At 53.8% G+C, this 22,113-nt stretch overlaps 2 protein-coding genes across 8 annotated transcripts in view; one reads left to right on the forward strand and one right to left on the reverse strand.

The window, feature by feature from the left end:
* Positions 1 to 1,252: 1,252 nt before the first annotated feature.
* Positions 1,253 to 6,618, reverse strand: ZNF574 (zinc finger protein 574). 2 transcript variants are annotated; one of them, XM_084905270.1, is made up of 2 exons: positions 6,477 to 6,618; positions 1,253 to 4,200 (listed from the first exon to the last, which is right to left on the reverse strand). In XM_084905270.1, exon 2 carries the CDS (start codon positions 4,178 to 4,180, stop codon positions 1,508 to 1,510), a length of 2,673 nt encoding a protein of 890 aa, XP_084761396.1. In that variant the 5' UTR covers positions 4,181 to 4,200; positions 6,477 to 6,618; the 3' UTR covers positions 1,253 to 1,507. The 2 variants fall into 2 exon arrangements, with proteins under 2 accessions (XP_084761396.1, XP_084761395.1); XM_084905269.1 differs by lacking the exon at positions 6,477 to 6,618 and adding an exon at positions 6,238 to 6,391.
* A 4,261-nt stretch (positions 6,619 to 10,879) lies between these two features.
* The window catches only part of GRIK5 (glutamate ionotropic receptor kainate type subunit 5), a 58,001-nt gene continuing 46,767 nt past the window's right edge, over positions 10,880 to 22,113 (forward strand). For 2 of the 6 annotated variants that reach the window (XM_084905265.1, XM_084905263.1), the window contains exons 1-6: positions 10,880 to 11,903; positions 15,256 to 15,384; positions 15,661 to 15,825; positions 18,325 to 18,422; positions 18,504 to 18,669; positions 20,715 to 20,893. In XM_084905265.1, coding sequence (XP_084761391.1) covers positions 15,306 to 15,384; positions 15,661 to 15,825; positions 18,325 to 18,422; positions 18,504 to 18,669; positions 20,715 to 20,893 — 687 coding nt within the window. In that variant the 5' untranslated portion in view covers positions 10,880 to 11,903; positions 15,256 to 15,305. Of the gene's footprint in view, positions 11,904 to 15,255; positions 15,385 to 15,660; positions 15,826 to 18,324; positions 18,423 to 18,503; positions 18,670 to 20,714; positions 20,894 to 22,113 lie in introns of those variants that run through there. The other 4 variants (XM_084905264.1, XM_084905268.1, XM_084905266.1 and 1 more) reach the window with 4 other exon arrangements.

Here is a 22,113-nt window from a genome sequence, read left to right on the forward strand (position 1 = left end):
AATTAAGAGTAATGTGGAAGCCCAAGTGGGCATCAGAGACTGAGTGGGCAGCTCTCCGACCTCCCTTTCCCCTGGTTTCAGTACAAACAGCTTTCCTTTTACTTCTCATTTATTAGTGTTCCAAATAAAAATTCTAAAAAAAAGATGAGTAATTTTTGAAGGGAAGTGGAGAGCACTTGTTTTCCTTGGGATGTCTCTCTTAGAAGCAAGACTGCATTGTAAGTGAGCATTCCCACTGGTCACACTCACCATCTCCTTTGCTCCCTCTCCCCCAAACTCCCAAGTATATAAAAGGTAGCAGATTATAAAGCATATGGTGATTCAACAAAATGAAATTAAACCTAAGTTCAAGTTCTGCCCTATCTGGGTTAACTAATCTTGGGCAAGTCACCTTACTGCTTTTGACCTTGGATTCCTTCCTTGCATAGTTCCCCTCACAGGATCAATCTGAAAATTATTCCAAACGACCCTGGCTGGTGTAGCTCAGCTGGTTGGAGCATTGTCCCGTACACCAAAAGGTTGTGGATTTGATCCCTGGTGGGGTGCATACGGGAGGCAACCGATGTTTCTCTCTCTGAAATTAATAAAAAAAAATATCCCTGGATGAGGATTTTAAAAAAATTATTTTAAAAAATGTAGGGTAGTACTTGAGATATACTAGATATTCAAACATCAGTCAGCCACACCAACCATCCCTATTCCAACAAACAACTGTTAGCTGAGTCAGACTCGAACTTCAGGTGGATATCAAGTCACCTCCTCTTCTGAAGCTTCCTCCCCCAGCCAACCCTTAGAATCTTAGTCCACAGCTGGGTCTGGTCACAGGAACCATCCCCCCCTTATTGCTGGAAAGATTGTGCCTTTTCCAGACTTGCATAGGCCCATAGGGATCCAGTGAGAAAATCAAGATGGCCCCAGGGAAGCCACCAGGCCAGGAAGTGGGAAACAGCAGAGGTGAGAATCTGATACCCTCAAATATTCCTACCACCAGTAAAAACAGCTTCAGGCTTTTCTATGAAACTGTGGGGACCTCTAGTGGCAAGAGCACCATGCTGCCTCCATCTAGAACCAGAGTGAAGTCCCTACTCCCCAGATGCCATACCATAACTTTGGAATTCAGGTCCTCTTCAATTTAGCAAATATTTACTGAGCTCCTACTACTTGCCAGGCCATTCTAGATGCTGGGAACACAGCCATGAAAAGTATCTGGGCTCATGGCTCCCAAATTCCACCTCGCAGAGCCAAAAGCACATAAATGTCCAAATCAGTTTTTATTGATTATTTCACTTTGGGGCCACAAGTGCTAACAAGTGGAAAGGTGAGGGACACTTTTATGCCTATCAGGGACCCCAGAACACTCCTAAGAGAATAAATCCAGTTACAGAATTTACACAGCAGTTGGGAAGGGTGGAGGAAGAGGCACTGTATGTACAGAAATTTAAGGGGATGTTGAAGGGGGTTCTTCAGCAACAGGGCGTGGTGCTCCTGAAGAGGGAAGCTGGCAGGGTCAGCCACTGATCTGGACTCCCTCAGCCTCAGCCAGAGGGTAGATCTCAATGGCTTCCACCAAAGGCAGCGCCTCCACTGCAGTCTCCATCACTGCCAGGCCAACAGCAGCCTCGGCCTCTGCTAGCTGTTGCCGCACAGCTGCCTGATGCTGTTGCTGGTGGGTCTTGCGGTGTTTCCATAGGTTGGAGAAGGAGCGGTAGCTCTTGCCACAGTCGGGGCAGGAGTAGGGCCTTTCACCCGTGTGAATACGGCGATGTTCTGCCAGGCGCATGGAGATGGCAAAGGCCTTGCCACACACTTCACAGGCAAAGGGCCGCTCACCTGTGTGCAGGCGCCGGTGGTCCTTCAGGTGGGTACTCTGACGGAAGGCCTTGCCACAGTCTGGACATGGGTATGGCCGCTCACCTGTGTGGATACGCCGGTGCACTTGCAGTGATGTCTCTGTGCTAAACAGTTTCTTGCATTCGCTGCATTCCAAGCCCCGGCGTCGGGCAGGGGCCGCAGGGGCCGAGGCAGCAGTGCCTGCAAGGGTTGTTGGGGGAGCAACTGGTGTGCGAGTGGCTCGAGGGGCCCTGGGGGCTGGTGGCTCCTTAGCCAGGACCTCTCCAGGCCCAGCAGCTGCGTGGGCCGCCTCATGTGCTTGTAGCCGAGCAGCTGAGCCCACTTTCTTGCCACAGGTGCCACACTCAAAGCGCCGTGGGCCCTGGGCAGCAGCAGCTGCACAGCGGTGCTCACGGAGCCGCAGCGAGGAAGGGAAGGCAGCCCCACAGGATGGGCAGCGGTGGGGCTGGCGCCCGGCATGGGCCACAAGCTGGTGCACCTCCAGCAGCCGGCGCAGCAGGAAGGAGCGGGGACACTCGCGACACTTGTAGGGATATTCGCCAGTGTGGTGGTAGCGGTGCATGAGCAAGCGGTAGGGGCGGTGAAAACGCACTCCACACTCCTGGCAGCGGTAGGGGAAGTGTTGGGCATGCACCAGGCGGTGCTGCCTCAGTGTAGAGCTTTGCGTGAAAGCTTTGCCACAGTCCCCACACCGGTAGGGCCGCTCCCCGGTGTGCGTGAGCCGGTGGCGGGCCAGGTTGGCAGGCGAGTTGAAAGGTTTAGAGCAGTCTGGGCAGGGGAAGGGCCGTTCGCCCGTGTGTGTGCGCAGGTGGTTGCGCACATGAGACTTTTTCTTGAACATCTTGCCGCAAATGCCACACTTGTGGCGCCGTTCTAGTCGGTGCACAAAACGTTGGTGCCTGGTGAGCTGTAATGCCTTGCCAAATTCACGGCTGCACAGGAGGCAGCGGTAGGTACCTGGGGCAGCGGGTTCTGCTGAGCTCTCCTCAGACACTGGGGGCTCCGGAGCCTCTGGCTCTCCAATCTCTGCTGGAGCTGGCTCAGAGAAACTAATGATAGGCTCCTCTGGTGGGACTGGTGTTGTGGGTAGAGGAACACCCCCCGCCCCATGGGTACGCCGGTGATAAAGGAACTTGGTGAGGTTGACAAAGTTCTTTCCACATGGACATGAATGCAGAGGATTCGGGGTGTGAGCTCGTCGGTGGGCCAGAAGGAGAGCCTCTGTGCCAAAGGCCAGGCCACAGTCGACACAAAGGAAGTGAGACTCGCTACTGTGATCTCCAAGGTGCTGGTCTAGACTGGAAGGGCTGGGAAAGACACGACTACACAGGGGGCACTTGAAGATACCCTCCCGGTGACTCCGCAGGTGCTGCTGTAGCTGGTGAGGTGAAAGAAAGAGCTGATCACAGGCTGAGCAAAAGAGCTCCTGGGTGGCTGTCCCATCTGGCTCTCCACTGTTGTTCCTCCTGGCCTTGCGCCCCCGCCGATCACGCCCAATGGCTTCACCATTGCGCAGTTCGTAACTATGGTCAGAGGATGGCAGGGGATCAGGCTGAGTCACAGGCGCCTCTGCAGGCGATGGGGTCAGGGTCTCCTGCTGCAAGACAGGCTCCTCAGACTCTGGTGCAGGAACAGGGAAGTGAGTGGCTTGGTGCTCCAGAAAGTCAGCTGGCGACTGGAAGAGCTGGGAGCACTCAGAGCACTTGTAGAGCAGCAGTTCCACCTCTGTTACCACCTCAGTAGTGGTGGCAGCAGCGGAAGGGACAGCTGCCCCTTCCCCACCCTCTTCTGCTTTGCGATATGAGTGCTCCACGGCCACACGGGCCTGGCCCATGGGGGATCCTAGGACAACCGGGGCTGGAGGCTTGGTGGGAGTGGCCCGGAGGTGCGTCTGCCGGTGGTTCAGCCAGAGCTCCTGGCTGGCGAAGAGAGCCTTGCAATCAACACACTCATAGTGGATGGTACTGGAGCTCAGGGGAGGTACCTTGGGTGGCGACTCAGTTGGCACTACCTCCTGAGGCGCCATCATTTTTAAGTGCAACTCCTGGTGCTCCAGAAGCTGGCTAGGGGACATCAGCAGCTGCCCACATTCCAGGCACTGGTACTGGCTCTCTTGCACGACCGTCTGATAGAGGCCTGCGCCAGAAGCTGCCTCTGTGGCCATAGTGACTCCAGGGTCAGCCACGCTCACGAGCTCAAAGTGATGCTGGGGCACATGGGAATTCTGGTGCATGAGCACCTCCTCCAGGGATCCATAGAGTTGGTTGCATTCAGAGCAGACAAAGCGATGCTCAATGTACAGGACCGTCTCCTCTGACTCTTCAGTCATGGTGGCAGCAAGGCCCTGGGCTGGGAAAGGGGAGATTTGGGGGCAAATCACAACCAAGCCACTGCTTTTTCAATCTTTCTCAGAAATGATTCTTTCCCACCTAGATCTATATTCCCTTCTAATTTCTTGCTTCCATTTTCCCACTCCCACCTCTCTTCCTAACAATCTTTCCTCTCCCAAACACACAAGGGCACCAAGCACAAAAATCTTCCCAGCAGTCCATTCTTGGTTATTTACTGAATCAACTGGAATCAAACTCCACTCACCCGATCCCTGTAACCTGTCCAATCCCTCATTCTCCCATGCCTCACAGCTGGCCCAAGGCCCCACCCATCACACAGGAACCCTTGTCCTCTCCACTCAGACCTCCTTCCACTGACTCCTCTCCCTACCAACTCACTACCCCTTCCCACTCTCACTCCCATGGGAGTCTACAAAGAGTCTAACCACCCACTTTTTCCAGTCTTCCTCTTCCTCTGCTCCCTCCCCGAGAGACTCGCAACCTCTTTTACACCTAGATCACTCAAACTTCCCCATGCCCCACACCTTTAAGCACTCTCACACTGTGTAACTCATCCTCTTTAAATAAAGGCCCTCTCCCACAACCCTGACCCCTTATCCAAAATACCCAGACCCATCTTCACAAATACCTAACCCATTTTCCATACCTAGACCCTTTCCACCACCCTAACTGTATCCCCAGGGTACACACTCTTCACATCAATCACCTTCTCTTTGCACTGAGAACTCATCTGCAATTCTAATTTCCCTCTGGGATACCCAATCCCCTCTTCACATTGATTTAAACCTCTTGTCTTCATTTGCAAACTACCCTGACCCATTCAGGGTTCTCAGACTCCCTTTCACATTATTAACCTTACTTATTTTTTTTTGCAAAAAGACCCCCTTCCACCTTAACTCATTCCAGGGATGCTCAGGCCCCTTCTTCATATCAACTTAATTCCCCTTACTTGCAGAAAGATCACACATATTAACCTAATTCAGGGATATCTAATAGCTTGACCCCCTTTCACACACAGACCCTTCCACTGCCCAGGTCCCCTGTAGGGAGACACAGAACCTCTTCTTATGGAAAACTCCCTTTGACCCCCACTTTTAACAATGACCGAGAAGAGCCAGATCCCCCTTCCTTAGGTCCAGATTCTCTCACCAGCCAGTATTAAATACTCTGGGGATATCCAGACCCCCAACTTCTTATCAACCTAACATAACAGATCATCTCATTCCAGTGATAACCAGACACCCTCCACGTCTCCAGAACAAATCTCTCTCAACACCCTAAACCCCTCCAATTTCCACTCTTCACCTTGACCTAATTCCCTATACTTTTCCAAAGGACTACTACCTCCATCCAACTTATTCTAGGGGCATCCAGACATGCTTTTTTTTTTTTTTTTTTTTGCACAAAGACCCCTCTGAACCCATTCCAAGGGTATCCAACCCCCTTCACTTTGGTTTAACTCTTCTTCACAATTAATATAATACCATTCTTCACACCAAGACCTCTCCCTCAACTCTAAATCTGCCCTCTGGGGATGTCCGTTCCCTACTATCTTTTCACGTCAAGACCCTTCTCAGTGGCCTAATTTCTCAAGTATAACTAAATCTTCTCTTTACATTAAGTTAGTTATCTCTTTTCTTCTCGTCCTAAACTTCCCCCGGCACCCAAGTGACTTCCTAACCGCCCACCCCCTTTCGGTTTTGGACTGTCCCACGCCAAGCCCCTGGCTCCGATACGCCCTGGAGCCCCTCCTGAAGACAGCTCTAACGCCTCCCTCCCCACACGGGACCCTCCCGGGCCTCCACCCGAGCCCGCACCCTCCTCATTCAGCCCCATTACTCGACTCTAGACCCCTTCCCACCCACCGCCCCGCACGGCCCCCGTCCGACTGCCCGCAGGCCCCGCTCCGCACACACGGCCGGCGCGCGCACCACCTCCGGCCCACAGCGCGCAGGCGGGGTGCCGAGCGCAGGCCGCAGCGCGGGGGAGCGGCTGGGCCGGCCCTCCACGCGCCCGCCCGCCCGCCGGCACTCACCCGCCTCCGCCGTCTCGCACGCCTCGGGCCCGGACCCGGGCCGCCGCTCCCCTTGCGCGGCCACCCTACCGCTGCGCTCTCTCTAGCTCCCGCCGTCACCTCTCGCCTGCTCCGCAGCCTCGCTCTCGCCCCCAAACGCCCTCGGCAACGCTCCTCCCACCTACCGCCGCCGTGAGGACGTCCACACGCACCCAATCACCGCCCGCCCAGCCCCTGCCGTTTGGCCAATACGCACTTACGTCTCCTAGCCTTGGACCAATAGTATGGAGCGTCTGGATCCCTTCAGCGCCCAACCAATCTTCTAGCGACCTTTTCTCTCCGGCTGGTCCCGGGCTGCTAGTGCCCGCCCCCTTACGCCCGGAGGATGCTCCTCCTCCGTCTCCAAGCACTGGACGGCTCAGAAGGAGGGGGCGGCGTGATGACGTCAGGCGGCGGAGTGAGGGTGCGGGCGCCATCTTGGGGATGCGGGGGGTAGTCACTTGCGAGTCTAGGGGGAAAGTCGAGAAATTGCACTAGATACCCCGAGGGCTGGGGCGGGGAGTTGAGGGGCAGGAACTCTGAGCGAAGAGAGAAGGGAGAGAATGAGGGAGCATGAGTCAGCTCCAAGAGGAGAGGAAACCAATCTCAGGGAGGGAAGAAAAGAGGAAATTAAGGCTCTAGATTCACTTTGTGTGGGAGAGAGGAATAAAGGAGGAGGAGAAAAACGGAGGGACTCTTGAGGAAGGGGGTAGGAAAAATGTCAGAGGAAAAGAAGAGAGGGAATCTGAGGGAATGAGGAAAACCTGAAGAAAAAAGGAAAAGCAGAGAGAGGCAGTTTCTTTGAAGAAACCGAGTGTGTGCATGGGGAGGGTGGTGTATAACCTACAGATCCCTGAGTTTGGGAGTGAGTCTCCCCAATCAGATGTTACAAATGTTTCTAGAGCTACTCCCCAAACCCAGGGACAGGGGAGCTGCAGGAGACTGACTTGGATCACCCCTCCCCCCCATCCTCCGGCGCCCCATTTCTCTGATGAGCAACTGAGTCTCAGAGGAATTGGCCATTCACCTTCTTGAGGCTAAAAAAGCTGCCATGGGGTTTCAAACACAGAGTAAGACCCAGGAGTGACGTTTCTGTTATAAGTTTGCCATGTCATACAATTGGTTTCCACCCAGGCGTCCTAATTTCCCACTAGATTAAACTCGCTAACACCAGGCCCATGTGCTTAAAGCAGGCTGGTTGGATTGGATTGGACTGGGTTGGAATCTTGGCCCTGCCACTTCCTAGCTGATGCTTTCTTTGGGCAAGTCTTCTCCCTTGTGCCTCAGCTTTCCCATCTGGGAAATGGGGATAATGGCCCCTGTCCCATACGATTGTTGAGATGCATAGCGTAAAAGCTATGTAAGAGTTATTTTTATAGGATCTCAAGTATTAATAGCTTGGAACATGTCCTGAGTGTATTAAGTGTTCAGTACTATGCCCAGTGCTTTCTGTGTATTATTCAGTTTCATCCTCTCAACAACCCTAGAGAGAAGAACTATTATTCTCACTTTACAAAAAACAAAAACCTAAAAACAACAACACAAAAATAAACTCACACACATGAAAAAACAAACAAACACTGAAGCCCAGAGAAGTTAAGTAACTTATCTATAATTAGGAAGAGACAGGGCCAGGATTCCCACCCAGGAGTTAACTCCAAGGTTACACTCATGATCCCCACGCTCTACTGCCTGGCGGGTGGGACCCAGTGGCACGTTGAATGGATAAGTGCAAGCAGTAGAGCAGTGTCTCCCAACTTCTCTCATGATGAGGATCACCTGGTGGAGTTGTTAAAACACAGATTCCTGAATCCCAACTAAGAAGTGCTAAACTAGAATTTTTGAGAACATATAGGTAAAATTGTATACTTAACTAGTGCTCTAAGACAGATGTTATATACAGAGCACTAAGTTAGAATTTTTGTGAACATATAGGTAAAATTGTATACTTAACTAGTGCTCTAAGACAGATGTTATATACAGAGCACTAAGTTAGAATTTTTGAGAACATATAGGTAAAATTGCATACCTAACTTAGTGCTCTGTATATAATATCTGTCTTAGAGCACTAGTTAAGTATACAATTTTACCTATATGTTCACAAAAATTCTAGTTTAGCACTTCTTAGTTGGGATTCAGAAATCTGTGTTTTAACAACTCCACCAGGTTATTCTCATCATGAGAGAAGTTTGGGAAATACTGCAGTAGAGGAAAGAAGTTGGTGGGAATCAGCTCTAAAGCTCGTAATCTGGTTTTCCCTCTGGGTGCAATCACCTGGGGCAGGAGCTAGAGAACCTGGAAGCTAAGTTCAGCTGTTGACAAGTTCTGTATTTCTAGGCAGGTTCTCACTCCTGCTGAGGCCTCCTCTTCCCACTTAAAAATGCCAGCTAGCCGGTGTGGCTTGGTGGATTGGTCATCTTGTGCACCGAAAGGTTGCTGGTTCAATTCCCAGTCAGGGCACATCCCCAGCATTGGGGGCTTGATTCCTGGTAGGGGGCATGCAGGAGGCAACCAATGGATACTCTGCTCTCACCTCCTTTCTTCTCTAAAAATCAATAAAAATATTTAATTGGGGGGGAAAAGAAAAGAAAATGCCAGCTAGTTTGGCTTGTCAGTCCCCTTTCTGCTCTGACCTGCTTGAACCTCCCAGTTTATCTGGGTTGGCTAGTCCCTTCTCTTCAGATGATGCAGGAGTAAACTGAGGCCTAGCTCAGTCTTCCCAGAAATGGGAGCACAGGATTAAGACTTCTGGGACATGCTGAAACTGGTTTGGCTCAGTGGATAGGGCGTTGGCCTGTGGACTGAAAGGTCCCAGGTTTGATTCCGGTCAAGGGCATATACCTTGGTTGCCATCATATCCCCAGTAGGGGGTGTGCAAGAGGCAGCTGATCAATGTTTCTCTCTCATGTTTCTCATAGATGTTTCTAGCTCTCTCTCACTTCCTCTCTGTAAAAAAATGAATTAAAAAAACATATATATATTATTAAATTTTTTCAGAGACGAAGAGAGAGGGATAGAGAGTTAGAAACATCGATGAGAGAGAAACATCGATCAGCTGCCTCCTGCACACTCCCCACTGGGGATGTGCCCGCAACCAAGATGCATGCCCCTGACCAGAATCGAACCTGGGACCCTTGAGACGGCAAGCCAACGCTCTATCCACTGAGCAATACTGGTTTCGGCAATAAAATATATATTTTTAAAAAAGTCTTAAAAAAAAAAAAAAAAAAGACTTCTGGGACAGGTTCAGTTTAGAGAGGACAAGCATTCTAAGCTGGAGTCCATGCATAAGCAAAGGAGGTGTGTGCAAAGTTGGTGGCCCTTCAGGTTCAGATGTGAATGTCAGATGTATGTTGGGGATGCCCCACATGCCAGCTGCAGAGGGCTTCCATGACAGGCCAGTGTGAGTTGCCACATGCCACATGCGTGCTCGAGGCACGCAGTGATGTGTGCCGGGGTGCTGCACGTGAGTGTGTCAGTGTCTCCTCCCCATCACGAGCAGTTGGGGCTGGTGGTGAGTCATGGACTCAGCCTTCAGCACCAACTGTCATGTTTCTTTCCCCCAAATTTCACCCCCCTCCCAGGCTTGCACCACCCACCCCGCCGCCAAGATCTGTATGCTGCTTTTCTCTTCCATCGCCCTGCCCTGCTCAGCTCCCTCCTGAGGGGGAGGAAGTCTCCCATTTCAGTTGGCTTTGCCTCCACCTCCCTGCCCTTTCCCACTGCCTCTCTTCAGGTGACTAGAGAATTTAGGGCCTCTACTCCCCACCCACACATCTCCATAGGTCCCAGGGATTTCTCTGTGCGTTATGGAGAGTTCCCATACTCACCACTCTTCACCTCTGTGGGGGCCATTTCTATTTCTGGGGGATTCTCCCTTTTCTCTATGGGCTGGCTGCTCCTGCCTCAGTGGGCCTCTTGTGTCTGCATCCTTATCTTTAGAGGATCCCTGGTGTCTGTGGGCCTCCTGCCCATTTCTGTGACCTTCTCTCACTCTCCTTGGCCTGCCTCCCTTCTCTGTGATGTGCTTTCTTGTTCCCATGTCTGTGGGCATCTCTCGTCCACTGCCTTCTCTCATCACCATGGACCGCTCCCCCTCCCTGAGGAGGGCTTTCTGTTCCCAGAGGCCTTTCTCCGTCTCCCCAGGGGCTCTCTGCTCCCCAGCTGCCCTCTCTCTGAAGTCCTGGGTTGTCACTGTGGTTTGCTTCCTTGTCTCCATGGGCCTTTTTCTCTTTTCTCTGGGCTTTCCCCTGTCCTTGTCCTTGTGGGGTTTGTGGACCCTGGCCCAACTCCGTGGGTCTTAGTGGCTCTTTTTCTGCTTCTTTTCATATTTCTTCATCCCTGTCAGCTCTCTCCCCCAGCAGCGCAGCCTTCTCATTAGGTCTCCCCACCTCTCACCGGCTCCAGTGCCCAAGGGCTGCCCGGGCAGGGCGGCAGGGCGGCGGCATGGTGTGGTGGAGGGGTGGGCCGGGGGTGGGCTCTCCATCCCATGCAGGGCCTTCTCCTCATCAGCATTCTCCTCAAGGGGGCCCCCAACCCCGGCCAATATGACAGGCTCCCCCCCCCACTCCCCTCCCTCCCCTCTTTCTGCCTGCCTCCCTCCCTTCCTCCAGCCCGCCCTCCTCCCTGCCTCCCTCATCTCTCCGCCCCCCCTGGCTCCAGGACCCAGCGCGGGTGGCAGGCAGGCAGCCGGCGGGCAGGCGGGCCGGCAGCGGCCTCAGCCTCGGAGGGGAGAAGGAGGAGAGGTGGCAGTGGTGGAGGCGGCAGTGGGCAGTGGAGACGGCCAGCAGCAGAGAGGCAGGCGCAGCTGGGGACCAGGAGCCGGAGGCTGATCCTCACAGGAGAACAGGAGTCGGTGGCCAGGCCCTCTCACCCAGCCCTGCGCTGGGCACCCCCGGGACACCCCCACCCTCCTCTGCCTTCCTCTTCCACCTGCTCCTCTCCTTCCTCCCCCTCCCTCCCTCCCGTCTCTCCACCTTGCCTGCTCCCTTCTTGGCTCTCAGCATCACATCCTCCCCAGCCCCTCCACTCCTCAGCCTCTCCCCACCCTCAGCATGCTTTTCCCTCGGGGGCTGAGGGCTTGAGGACTCCAGACCAGGGCTGGGCCAAGGCTGGGGGGAGGGGGGAAGGGGTGGCCCCCTCCCCCCCATTAAGCCCTTCCCTCCCCCACTTCTCCTGATGGCTGGCTTCGTTGTCTCCACCCAGTCCTCGCCCCCAGTGGCCCCCCCAGGCCTGCCTGGCTAGGGGAGGGGGCAGGGGCCCTTTCCTGGGCCAGCTTCCCCCTCCCCCGGCTTTTGCCTGTGCACCCTCCTTCCCATTTTCACCTTCCTCTTCTCCTTTCCTCCCTCCTTCCCCTCCATTTGCTCCTTCGCCCTCTCCTCTCTCCCCTTCTTTCCTCCATTTTCTCCTTTCTCCTTCCTCCCCTCCTCGGCCCACCCTCTCCTCTCCCACCTGTCCTTTCTCCCTGCTCCGGGGAGCCCCCGTTTTGGATTAGTTGGGGCCACCACCGGAGGTGGGGGAGGGGGCCCTGTGGACTGCCCTCTCCCCCCCTCCCTGCCCCAGCCACACCACCGCCCAGTGCCAGAGCATCTTCCTGCTGTCATTTCTCGGGCCTCGAGGGAGCCCTGCCCTCCGTCCCACCAGGATCCGTAAGTGTCTGCAGGGCAGGGGTTGGGCTGGGGCCGGCCTGAGTGCTGGAAGGCTGTACTTACTGCCGCCTGGCGAAGGGGGGGGGGGGGCATTTCTCTGCTCCTGGGACCGGCAAATACCCTCCCCCACCAGGGTCTGCCTTGTCCCCAACCTCCATTCCCCTTGGCCCTTTCTCACCCCTTCTTCTGGGTACACAGCTCACCCTGGGGTCCTGAGGGGCTGACTTGTGATCTCACTCCTCCGGACTCCTGGCACGTCTCCGCCCCTGTTCTCTCCAGCCTGGCTCCCCGGTGACCGGCTCTGCTCGCTCCCACTGTCTCCTCCGTCTCCCCCTTCTTTCCTCTGAGCCTTGTCCTCTCCGCTGCCATGGACCCATCCCCATGCCATCTGGTCTCTAGCTCCTGGAAAAGTCTTTCTGTTTTTGAATCTCCATTTCATGGGGCTGTCTGGCTTCTGACTCTGTCCAACTTCTCTCTTCTTTGCCGGTAGCCTAACTATTTCTTGTGTCTCTGTTGATCTCTCTCTCTCTCACCAAACTCCTGTCTCTTGTCTCTTCTGGAGGCTGCCATGCCACATCTAGCCCTCTTGCCACTTCTCTCTGTCTACCCGGTGCTCTGCCTGGGCCTCTGCCCACCTGGCCTCCTCCCTCTTTAAGCCTGGGCTTGGGGGCCAGCTGCCTTCTCTCATTTTCTGCTTTCCTCACCAGACTCACTCTGGGTGTACCCCCTCCATTGCTCACTCCTTAGCCACTTCCCCACTCCATGGTCCATTTTGTGACTTTGTCCTTTCTTTTCCTTGGTGGCCTTGCCCACAATTCCCCCAATCCTCTTCCCACTGCTCCCCTCACCACCCCCCTCAGTGCCCCAGGTCCGCCACGTGCCTGCAGGCACTCTGAGTGGGTGCACCTCTATGCAGGCTGGCTCCCCTCCTATGAGTGCTTTGCCTGTCACTGCCTGTGCCCCTCCAGGTATCTGTCTTCCACCTCAGTTTTCCTCCCTGACTCTCACTCCCTCTCTCCACTAGTTTGTGAGTCTGTCTGTCTCTCTCAATCTTGCACACTCCTTCTTCTGTAGATCTGCTGTGTGGCTCTAACACACTTTTTTTTTTTCTGTCTCTTTCTGAGGAGCCCTCTTTTCAGAGCTTTGCAATTTTTTCCCTCTCCACACTTTTTGTACCTGTTGTCATTTCTTTTGCCCTCTCTCTCACCTCATTTGCCTTCTCTCACCCCATTTGCCTTCTCGCCTTTGATTGAAGTATCTCACATGCCCACTTGTCTCTCCCTCCCCTGGCAAGACCCCTGATTCAGTCCCTTCTGCTCAGTTTGCTGCTGTATTTCAACCTGAGCCTGGGAATTAGGCTTGCCTTCTCTCCCTCTCTCACACCCTCTCTCTGGTCTCTGTCTCCTTTGTTGTCTCCTAGGTGATGTCTTTGTGTCCTCTCTTATTTAGTCCAGTTACTTTAGGTCTGTCTGTCTTTCTGTCGGTCACTTCCTATGCACCTGTGTCCATCTTGTGGCCCCCCATCCCTGACCCTGCGCTCTGTCTTTCTGTTCCCACCTGTGTCTGCCACCCTGGGGCCCCTGCCCTTTCGGCCCTGTATCTTCCTCAGCTCCCTGATTTGCCCCAAAGCCCCTGGTGTCTCAGGATGACAGCCTCATTCCTGCCTCTCTCCCAGCCCCAGCCTCCACTTCCCTCCCCTGTGAGTTCGCCTTCTGAGTCTCCCAGTTTTCCTTGCTCCTCCACTCTTGACAGGCCTTCACCTTAGACCCAAATTGCAGTTTGCAGTCCCCAGCTTGTCCAGCATGCCCTTTTACACTCCCCCAGCCTATCTTCCCAGAAGCTCCCACAGAGAGATAGACAGACCAACTTGCTGAAGGTCACATGGGAGTTGGGAGTAGAGCGGAGACTGATGGGGTCTCTTGCTGCCCTGGCCTAGGTTTTCCCGGCCAGAAGGGACAGTCTGAAGTGTTTCATTGTATCTATACCCTCTCTAGGCGGGTTTCATTCTGTCATCTCACCAGCTCAAGCCCTCCTTCATTGGGGATTGGGTGAAGTACAGGGTGACCCCAAGGTTTACCTCCCAGCACTCTGGACTCACACTAACCCTCTCCCAAAGAAACCCATTGGGCATGGCCATTGTCCAGGGAAAGTCACACATCTGGCTCAAGTTGTTCATGCCCAGTGGTCATCGTACAGAAGGCTGGGGTACCCACAGGAATCTCTAACTCGCTAGAGGTGGGGAGCTATTGTGGGAAGCAAAGATACACTGTCTCCCCCCAATCTTTAGCTACCCAGAGCTGGTGGGGGCCAGTTTGGCACCTTCTTTGGCAGACAGTGCACTCCCTGCCTTGCTTTTCCCTTTGGCTCTCTTTGGTGGCATCTTGATTGGATTTGTGTCTCCATTCTCTGTCTTCCTGCTCTATCTGTCTCTCTTATATCTTGACTTCTCTCTCTTCTGCCTATCCTGCTCCTTCTCTCTCCATCTCCATGTCTCCCTACCTTCTAGTCCCTTCTCTCCTTCTTTCACCTATTTCTCTCCTTATCTCCCGGTGACTCTCATTCTCTGTCCTCGCCATTTCTAGCCCCATTTCCCTGTCTTCTTATCATCTTTCTGGTCCCTTGTATTTCTGCCTGTGTTTCCCTTTCTCCATTCCTGAGTCTTTTCATATTTCCTCCCTCTTAGCCTTTTTTCTCTTTCTGTCTTTCTCTTCAACCCCCCCCCCCCCCCCCCACCTTTCTGTCTTTACATTTTTAGCCTCTTAGCTGCTTTAGGTCTGTCTATGTGTCTCTATGTGTGGGTCTCTCCATCTTTTCCTCTTTCTCCAAGTTTCCTAACTCACAGATACTCTACCCTCCAGACCCCGGATGTCCAGGCCTCTCTCCCTGTGGAATTGTGGGAACCAGGGACGTCAGGAAGGTGGCAAGTGAGGCCTGGGAGGGGTTGCTTAGCAACCACTGCATCCTCTCCAGCCGGTTTCTGTTGCCTAGTAACAGCTGCCTGCCCAGAGACAAGGGCCCAAGGGCGGAATGGGTTGGGGGTGGCACTTCTTGGTTTCCTGATGGGGTGGGGATGGTCCCTGGTATTGACCCTTACCTAAGATTCTTATCATGCCTCCCTCCCATTTTGGTAGCTGTGAATATTCCCTAGCAGTGGCTCCCCCACTCAGTGCCTCAGTGCTATGAGCTTCTCCCTGATAGTGCTCCTGGAGCCTGAGCTTTCTTCCTAGCAATGCCCTCAGCACTAATGAGGGCAGGGCCCTTCAGAGCTCACTCACAATGTCCCAGGTCTGTGGTCACCACCCTGTCCAGCAGTCCTCAAAGAGGCTCAGTCTCCCCATGGCGATCCCTGCAGGTGGCGAGTGGGGGCCGCGGCAGCTGCGTCCCCATGAGGAGGGGAGGAAGATGCCGGCTGAGCTGCTGCTGCTGCTGATTGTCGCCTTTGCCAGCCCCAGCTGCCAGGTGCTCTCATCACTGCGCATGGGTGAGGCCCTGCAGCCCTGCCCCTGCCTCCTCAGAGACCCTCCCGTCGGACACCGGGCTCCTCTTTGGGAACCCAAGCAGGCCGTTTCCTCAGGACCCAGGGATCCGGGCCTCCGCTCTCAGCTTCCCTCAGCATTGAGGAGCCACAGTCCCTAGCTACTTCTTCCCTGGACCCAGTTCTCTTCAGCCTCCGATCCAGGAGTCCAGACCCCAGTTCCCATCCCCACTCCCACCCCAGGATCTCGGAGTCTGGTCCCCAACCCCTGTGTCCCCTCAGCTGCAATCCTGGATGATCAGACGGTGTGTGGCCGTGGCGAGCGTCTGGCCCTGGCCCTGGCCCGGGAGCAGATCAACGGGATCATCGAGGTCCCAGCCAAGGCCCGAGTGGAAGTAGACATCTTTGAGCTGCAGCGGGACAGCCAGTACGAGACCACGGACACCAGTGAGCAGGGCCACAGGGGTGTGGGGTGAGGCTGGGCAAGCTAGTAGCCCTCAGTGGGCCCACTCCCCACACCTCCTTAGCTCTCCTTGTCCTCTCCTAGCTCCACTTGCCCCTTCCTTCATATCAGGTGTGCCTGTCTCTCAGAGATGGTGCGGCTGGGATGGGGATGGGGAGGGCATCGGGCCCAGTCCTGCCCTGAGGGCCTCATTTGAAAAATAAGCTTTGCCCTGGCTGGTGTTGTCAGTGGCTGAGCATCCTCCTGTGCACCAAAAGGTCATTGATTTGATTCCTGGTCAGGGCACATGTCAAGATTGTGGGCTTAATCTCCAGTAAGGGTGTGTGCAAGAGGCAACAAATCCATGTTTCTCTCTCAAATTGATATTCTTCTTTCCTTTCCTCTCTCCCTTTAAAAATCAATAAAACACATATTTAAAGAAAAAGAAGCTTCATAGTTGACCAAGGACACTTAGCCCCCAGAGCTGAGTAATGAGAGGCCCAGGCAATAAGGCAGGGGCCTCAGGGGCAGGGTTAGCGAAGGCATTCTGGAGAAGGCTATACTGAAGTTGAGCTCTGAAAAATGAACAAGATATATACAAAGAGTGCTGTTGCTCAAAGTACGCCACATAGTAGGGGTGCATAAGTATTCATTGAACAGTGTGGATTGAATGAATGTCTGTTAACATGCTGGAGTTATAGACTATTAGGAGATGCTGCCTTCAAATGTATTTTACACAGATTTCTTTCCTGCAGGCCTTATCAGAGCATTTATTATGTTCATGTATATTTCAAATCACTGAGAGGGAGAATGAGGAGTAACGTTTCTTGGACTTTGGCAGCACAGAATATCAATTGGGAGAAGCTGGGATAGAGGGTGAGGAGACAGATGGTGTTCCAGGCATGTGCTTTGAGTCTGGAGCTGGGGGGGAGGGGGGTATTCAGAGCCAAGGAACAGGGTGCGGGGTTACACCCATCCTGACCACCTGGACTCAGGACATGTTTAGCGGGATCATAAGAGATGACATCTGGACTAGAGTGTGATTGGGCAGTGGGAGGTAAGGTTGGGCAGACTGGCAGGCCAGCTCCAGGAGGCCTGCAGTAGTCACTTGAAAACATTGCCTTCACTTGTAGGCAGTGAGGACTTGTCGGTGGGTTTAGACCAGTGGGTTTTACTCAGCTCTGGGGGCTAAGTGTCCTTGGTCAACTATGAAGCTTATATTTCTTTCAAATATGTTTTTTATTGATCTTTAAAGGGAGAGGGGAAGGGGAAGAAGAACACCAATTTGAGAGAGAAACATTGATCTGTTGCCTCCTGCACACACCCTTACTGGAGATTAAGCCCACAATCTTGACATGTGCCCTGACTGGGAATGAAACCAACCAGGGAGCTTAGTGAAAGTGAATCCAGAGGCTAGATTCAGGTGACCAGTGAGGAGGCTGAGTTGAGAGCCCTGAAGTAGAGCAGGGAGGACGAGTTGAAGAGAAGATAGATGTGAGAAGATTTGAGGAGAAAAAAAGAAAATTTGGTATCTAATTGGCTATAGGGAGACAGATTGAAAGCAAGGGTCACATTTCCAGGTATTTGAATGGTAGGCCCTCACCAGTGTGGAAACTACCGAAGGAGCAAGTTTGGAGGAAGATAAGGCATTTCGTTTTGATGCTTTTATTTGAATGTGGCAGGGATCTCTGTCTTCAACACTGGGTCCTGCTTTCCTCTAAGTTGGCTTAATTTTCAGGAATGTCCTTCCCAATTGGTGGCAATGTGTTCCCACCAGCTCAGAACTTATATCACCAATTTAGCAAACCCATTATTACCAAAGTAATAATTGTAGCAGAAGACCTGGGGAAGACTCCACAAGGCCTGGAGTGAGCCCATTTCAGTCTCTGAACCAATCACAGTGGCCAGGACAATATGGTTCTGTAATCCTGGGTCAGGTGACAATCTATCCTGGGAACCACGGGGCTTCCCTGAGGAAAAGTCAGGGTTTTGCCTTGAGAATGGGCATTGGGCAGCCAAAGCAACAGCTTCTACTTTTGAGGTTTGAGATGCACACATGTTTAAGGGGAAAGAATGTGGAAGAAAGTAGAGCAAGCAAATGCAACAGAAGCATGGTGTTTGGGGTGCAGAGGGTAGAGGGGACCTTGGCCACAGGTTCAGGGTGGAGGGGGTGCTGGATGCACCTAAGATTGTAGCATGGTTAGAAAGGCTGGGGAAAACACAGGCTGAGTAACCTGGCACTGGATCTTTAGCCAGAGGAGGCTCCTGGTGTTTCCTCTTCATCCGTCCTTTTCTTTTTCTTTGGTTTGACCTGTCCTTTTATTGCCATGTCTCCCTGTCGCTCTCTGTGCCCCTCAATAGGGTGGCAGGGATTGGGCTCCTGGGTCCCCATGGTGGAGGAGTGTCAGTTCCACTCCTGGGCTGGGGGGGGGGGGTTCCCTGGCGGTGGGGACGGAGAGAGGAAAAGGGTCCTTGACTCTGTGGTTTCTTCCTACCCCTCACAGTGTGTCAGATCCTGCCTAAGGGGGTCGTGTCTGTCCTGGGACCTTCCTCCAGCCCTGCATCTGCTTCCACCGTGAGCCATATCTGTGGGGAGAAGGAGGTGAGGCGGGGTGCGGGTCCCGGGGAGGTGAGGATGGGGAGGAGGGAGCAGGATAGAAGCAAAAGCTCCTTCTCTGTCCAGATCCCCCACATCAAGGTGGGTCCCGAGGAGACGCCTCGCCTCCAGTACCTTCGTTTTGCATCTGTCAGCCTGTACCCCAGTAACGAGGATGTCAGCCTGGCCGTCTCCCGAATCCTCAAGTCCTTCAACTACCCCTCGGCCAGCCTCATCTGCGCCAAGGCCGAGTGTGAGGGAGGAAACTGGACGTTTTGTTTTCTGTTCCCCAAACGCCCTTCCCAAGTGACCTAGTCTCCCACAGTTGAACAGTATGGATTGCCCCCGGGTTGGAACGATCTCTTGGTCCCCATTATTCCTTCCCCTTCAGGAACTCAGAGCTCTGGTTCCACTGAGCCCTCCCCCCACTTCCCGAAGGAACCATTTAGCCCACAAATAGTGCGAAGCATCTGTCAGCATGGCCCCTGACTTCAGGGTCCTCCAAGCCAGTGGAGGACACAGTTGTTGAGTAGCTGTGATATGGAGTGACACGTAATCTGTTAGAAGTTGAGCAGGGCTGTTGAAGCACAAAGTCTGGGAGGTTTGGAGCCTGACTTCCCGAGAAAAGGACATCACAGCCGGACCTGAGGGTGGGGGTAGGGGGAGCATGTTCTGAGGTCATGGCAGGCAAAGTTGCGACCGAGGAAGTGTGGCCCCTTTGAGAGGCTCAAAGTCGCTCCCTGCGGCAGGAGTATAGGAGCATGAGGCAGGACCTTGTGTCTGTATTATCCTGAAGACAGTGAAGGTTCTCACATAGGGTGGGGTGAGGGACAGGGCCCCACTGTGGTGCAGGAAGCAGTCTTTGGCTACAGTGCAGGGAGTGGACTAGAGGGTGACATGAGAGGTGGTAGGGAGACCAGGAAAAGGCAGAGGACATGGTACTGATTAGGGCCCAGGTGGGGCTGTGGGATAGAAAGACAACAGATTTGAGAAGAGTGTGAGGGAGGAGAGAGGCCAGGCTCATGAACTGTGACCAGGTCTGTCGAGGAGGAGGAGAGTCATTCGGGGCACAGTTCGGGGAGGTCTGTGAGACATTTAGGTGGAGATGCTGGAGAAGCTGTGGGTCTGTGAGTGTGCAGCTGGCGAGAGAGGGTATGCTCAGAAACTTCCAGAAGAACTCCTGTCTCAGAGGGTGTTTATTGAACACCTGCTATGTGCTAGGTGTTTTGCTTGATATTAAGAATATGGCAGCGTGCAAGCCAGGCCGGAATCCCTGCCCTTATCAACCTTAAATTCTAAAGGGAGGACATAAATGAACATAAATGAGGATGTTGTTTAGTCAAAAGGGAAAAGTCCTGTGAACAAACAGTGGAGGGACTGGGCGTGCTGGACTGAGGGGGCAATTTGAAATGGAACGGTGGGTGTGGGAGTCATCGAGGGTGTGCTATTTAGTGAGGACCTGAAGGTGGGAGGGTGGGGGCTGTGCGGGGATCTGGGAGAACAGTGTTCCAGGCAGAGGGGACAGCAAGTGCAAAGGCCACAGGGCAGTGTGAGACATGGAGGACACCTGTGTGGCTGGGAAGAGGGGGTGATGGGGAGATGAGATCAGGAGAGAATGAGGGTGAGCAGATGGAGGCAGGCCTTGCAGACGTTGGCCTTCGTTCTGAATGACCGAGAAGCTGTTAGAAGATTTGGAGCAGAGAAGGGACACATCTGCTTTCCATGGTCTGGCTGCAGAGTAGGGAACAGACTCTGGGGGCAAGTGTGGCTGTTGTAACAGGCGAGAGATGACGCTGGCTTGGGCCAGGGCAGTGATGGTGGGGTGTGCAGTCAATGGGTCTGATGTGTTTTGAAGGCAGAGCTTGGGCGGATTGGGTGTGGGCGTGAGAGAGAGAGGAGGACAGGCTGCTGTCTAGGGTTTTGGCCTGAGAGACTGGCAGGCTGGAGTTGTTCACCAGCTTGGGAGACATGCTGCTTTGGACAAGAAGAGCAGAATGTGGCTTTGCACATGTGAAGTGTGAGATGCCTGTCACATATATCAGTGGGGGCAGAAGGTGGCAGGAGGAGGGACTCTAGAGGTCAGGAGGAAGTGCAGGTTGGGGCTTTAATTTGGGAGGCATCAGGGCCCTGGGTCTGGTACCCCAAGACAGCCAGCTGCACTCTGGACAGACAAATGCCCATCTCCTGAGCGCACCCTCATCCCCACCCCAGTTCCCCCGTGGTGGTGAGGCGGAGGGAGTGTTCGCACCATATCAGGCACATGGAGGGGATCTGATCCAGGACTGACCCCACCTCCAGGCCTGTTGCGATTGGAGGAACTGGTTCGAGGCTTTCTCATCTCCAAGGAGACGCTGTCAGTGAGGATGCTGGATGACAGCCGGGACCCCACACCACTGCTCAAGGAGATCCGAGATGACAAGGTGTCCACCATTATCATCGACGCCAACGCCTCCATCTCCCACCTCATCCTCCGTAAGGTGGGTCCCCTGTCTTTGCTTCCCTACGGGGTCAGGGGCAGAAACATGGGGGAAAGAGCACATGGCCTAGAGCCCATGGGCCTCAGTGGTCACATGGGGTATGGAGACCTGCTTCCTATGTGCAGAGATAATCAGGAAGATTGGCCCTTGGCTCATCTGTCCCCCAGTTGCAGCCCTCATTGGACCCTGGACAGGTGCCTCCCCTCCCTGTGAACAGCTGCTGCCTCAGTGGGTTGTGGGGAGTGTTGATGAGTGAGGGGTAGGGAAACTGATGGGGACCTGCCTGGCCCAGACTAGGGGGAGCTTCCTAGTATCCTTATGAAGTGCATGTTCTGCTGTATATTGAGGCACTTTGCATGTATTCTTTAGTTTGGCTCTCACCTACCCTGTGGGCATGTGTGATGATCACTTGTGGATGATGAAGCTAGGTTCCTGTGGGGAACGGTCAGGCTCAAGGCCACATGCTGCCTCCTGCACGCCCCCCACTGGGGATTGAGCTCGAAACCTGGGCATGTGCCCTTGACCGGAATTAAACCTGGGACCCTTCAGTCTGCAGGTCGACGCTCTATCCACTGAGCAAAACCAGATAGGGCTATTTCCAGTTTTTAAAAAATTAAAGCCATATGTCACTGCTGATCGTAGCTTATAGGAAGATGTGTGGACAGCACCCGTAGGCTCTGGAGGCAGGTGGCTTGTAGAAAAGATTCTGCTGAGGCCGCAGGCTTGGGCCGGAGACCTGGCCCTCCCGTGTGAGCCAAGGGACCTGTGGTCACTTTCCTCCCGGGCCTGTCCATCCCTGTCGTGATTGGGCTGTAACCCACGTGATCACAGCTCCTGACACTCAGGCAATGCAGGCTGGTGCTGGTTAAAGGTCTAATGTCCATTATGGGGCAGGATTGGGCATGCCTGGCCTGGTCTTCTAGCTTTGTTCTCTCAAGGGCTGTGAGAAAGGGGTCTCAAAACTTGAATCTTAAGAGCCATATTGGCTGCCTTTTGCTGCAAAGTGCTTTTAAAGATGGCAGAGGTGGTTTATCTGACTTGGGGCCAGGCTGAGCCTTACACATCAGCAGCCCAAACCTGGGTGGGCAGCATGGGCATTAAGGTTAAGGTTATCCTCCCTACCTGCCCTGTTTCTGAGGTGTCCCTGTGCCTGTCTCCAGAGGGCAGTCTTTTAAGTAACCTAAAGCGGGACAGGCATTCAAGGCATCTACATCCCAGCT

The sequence above is a fragment of the Pipistrellus hanaki genome, assembly GCF_964339955.1.
Source record: "Pipistrellus hanaki genome assembly, chromosome: 15".
Lineage (NCBI taxonomy): Eukaryota > Metazoa > Chordata > Mammalia > Chiroptera > Vespertilionidae > Pipistrellus > Pipistrellus hanaki.

Coding starts and splice junctions, on each gene's coding strand:
- ZNF574 (XM_084905270.1), bottom strand. CDS start 4,180: ATGACTGAAGAGTCAGAGGAGACGGTCCTGTACATTGAGCATCGCTTT.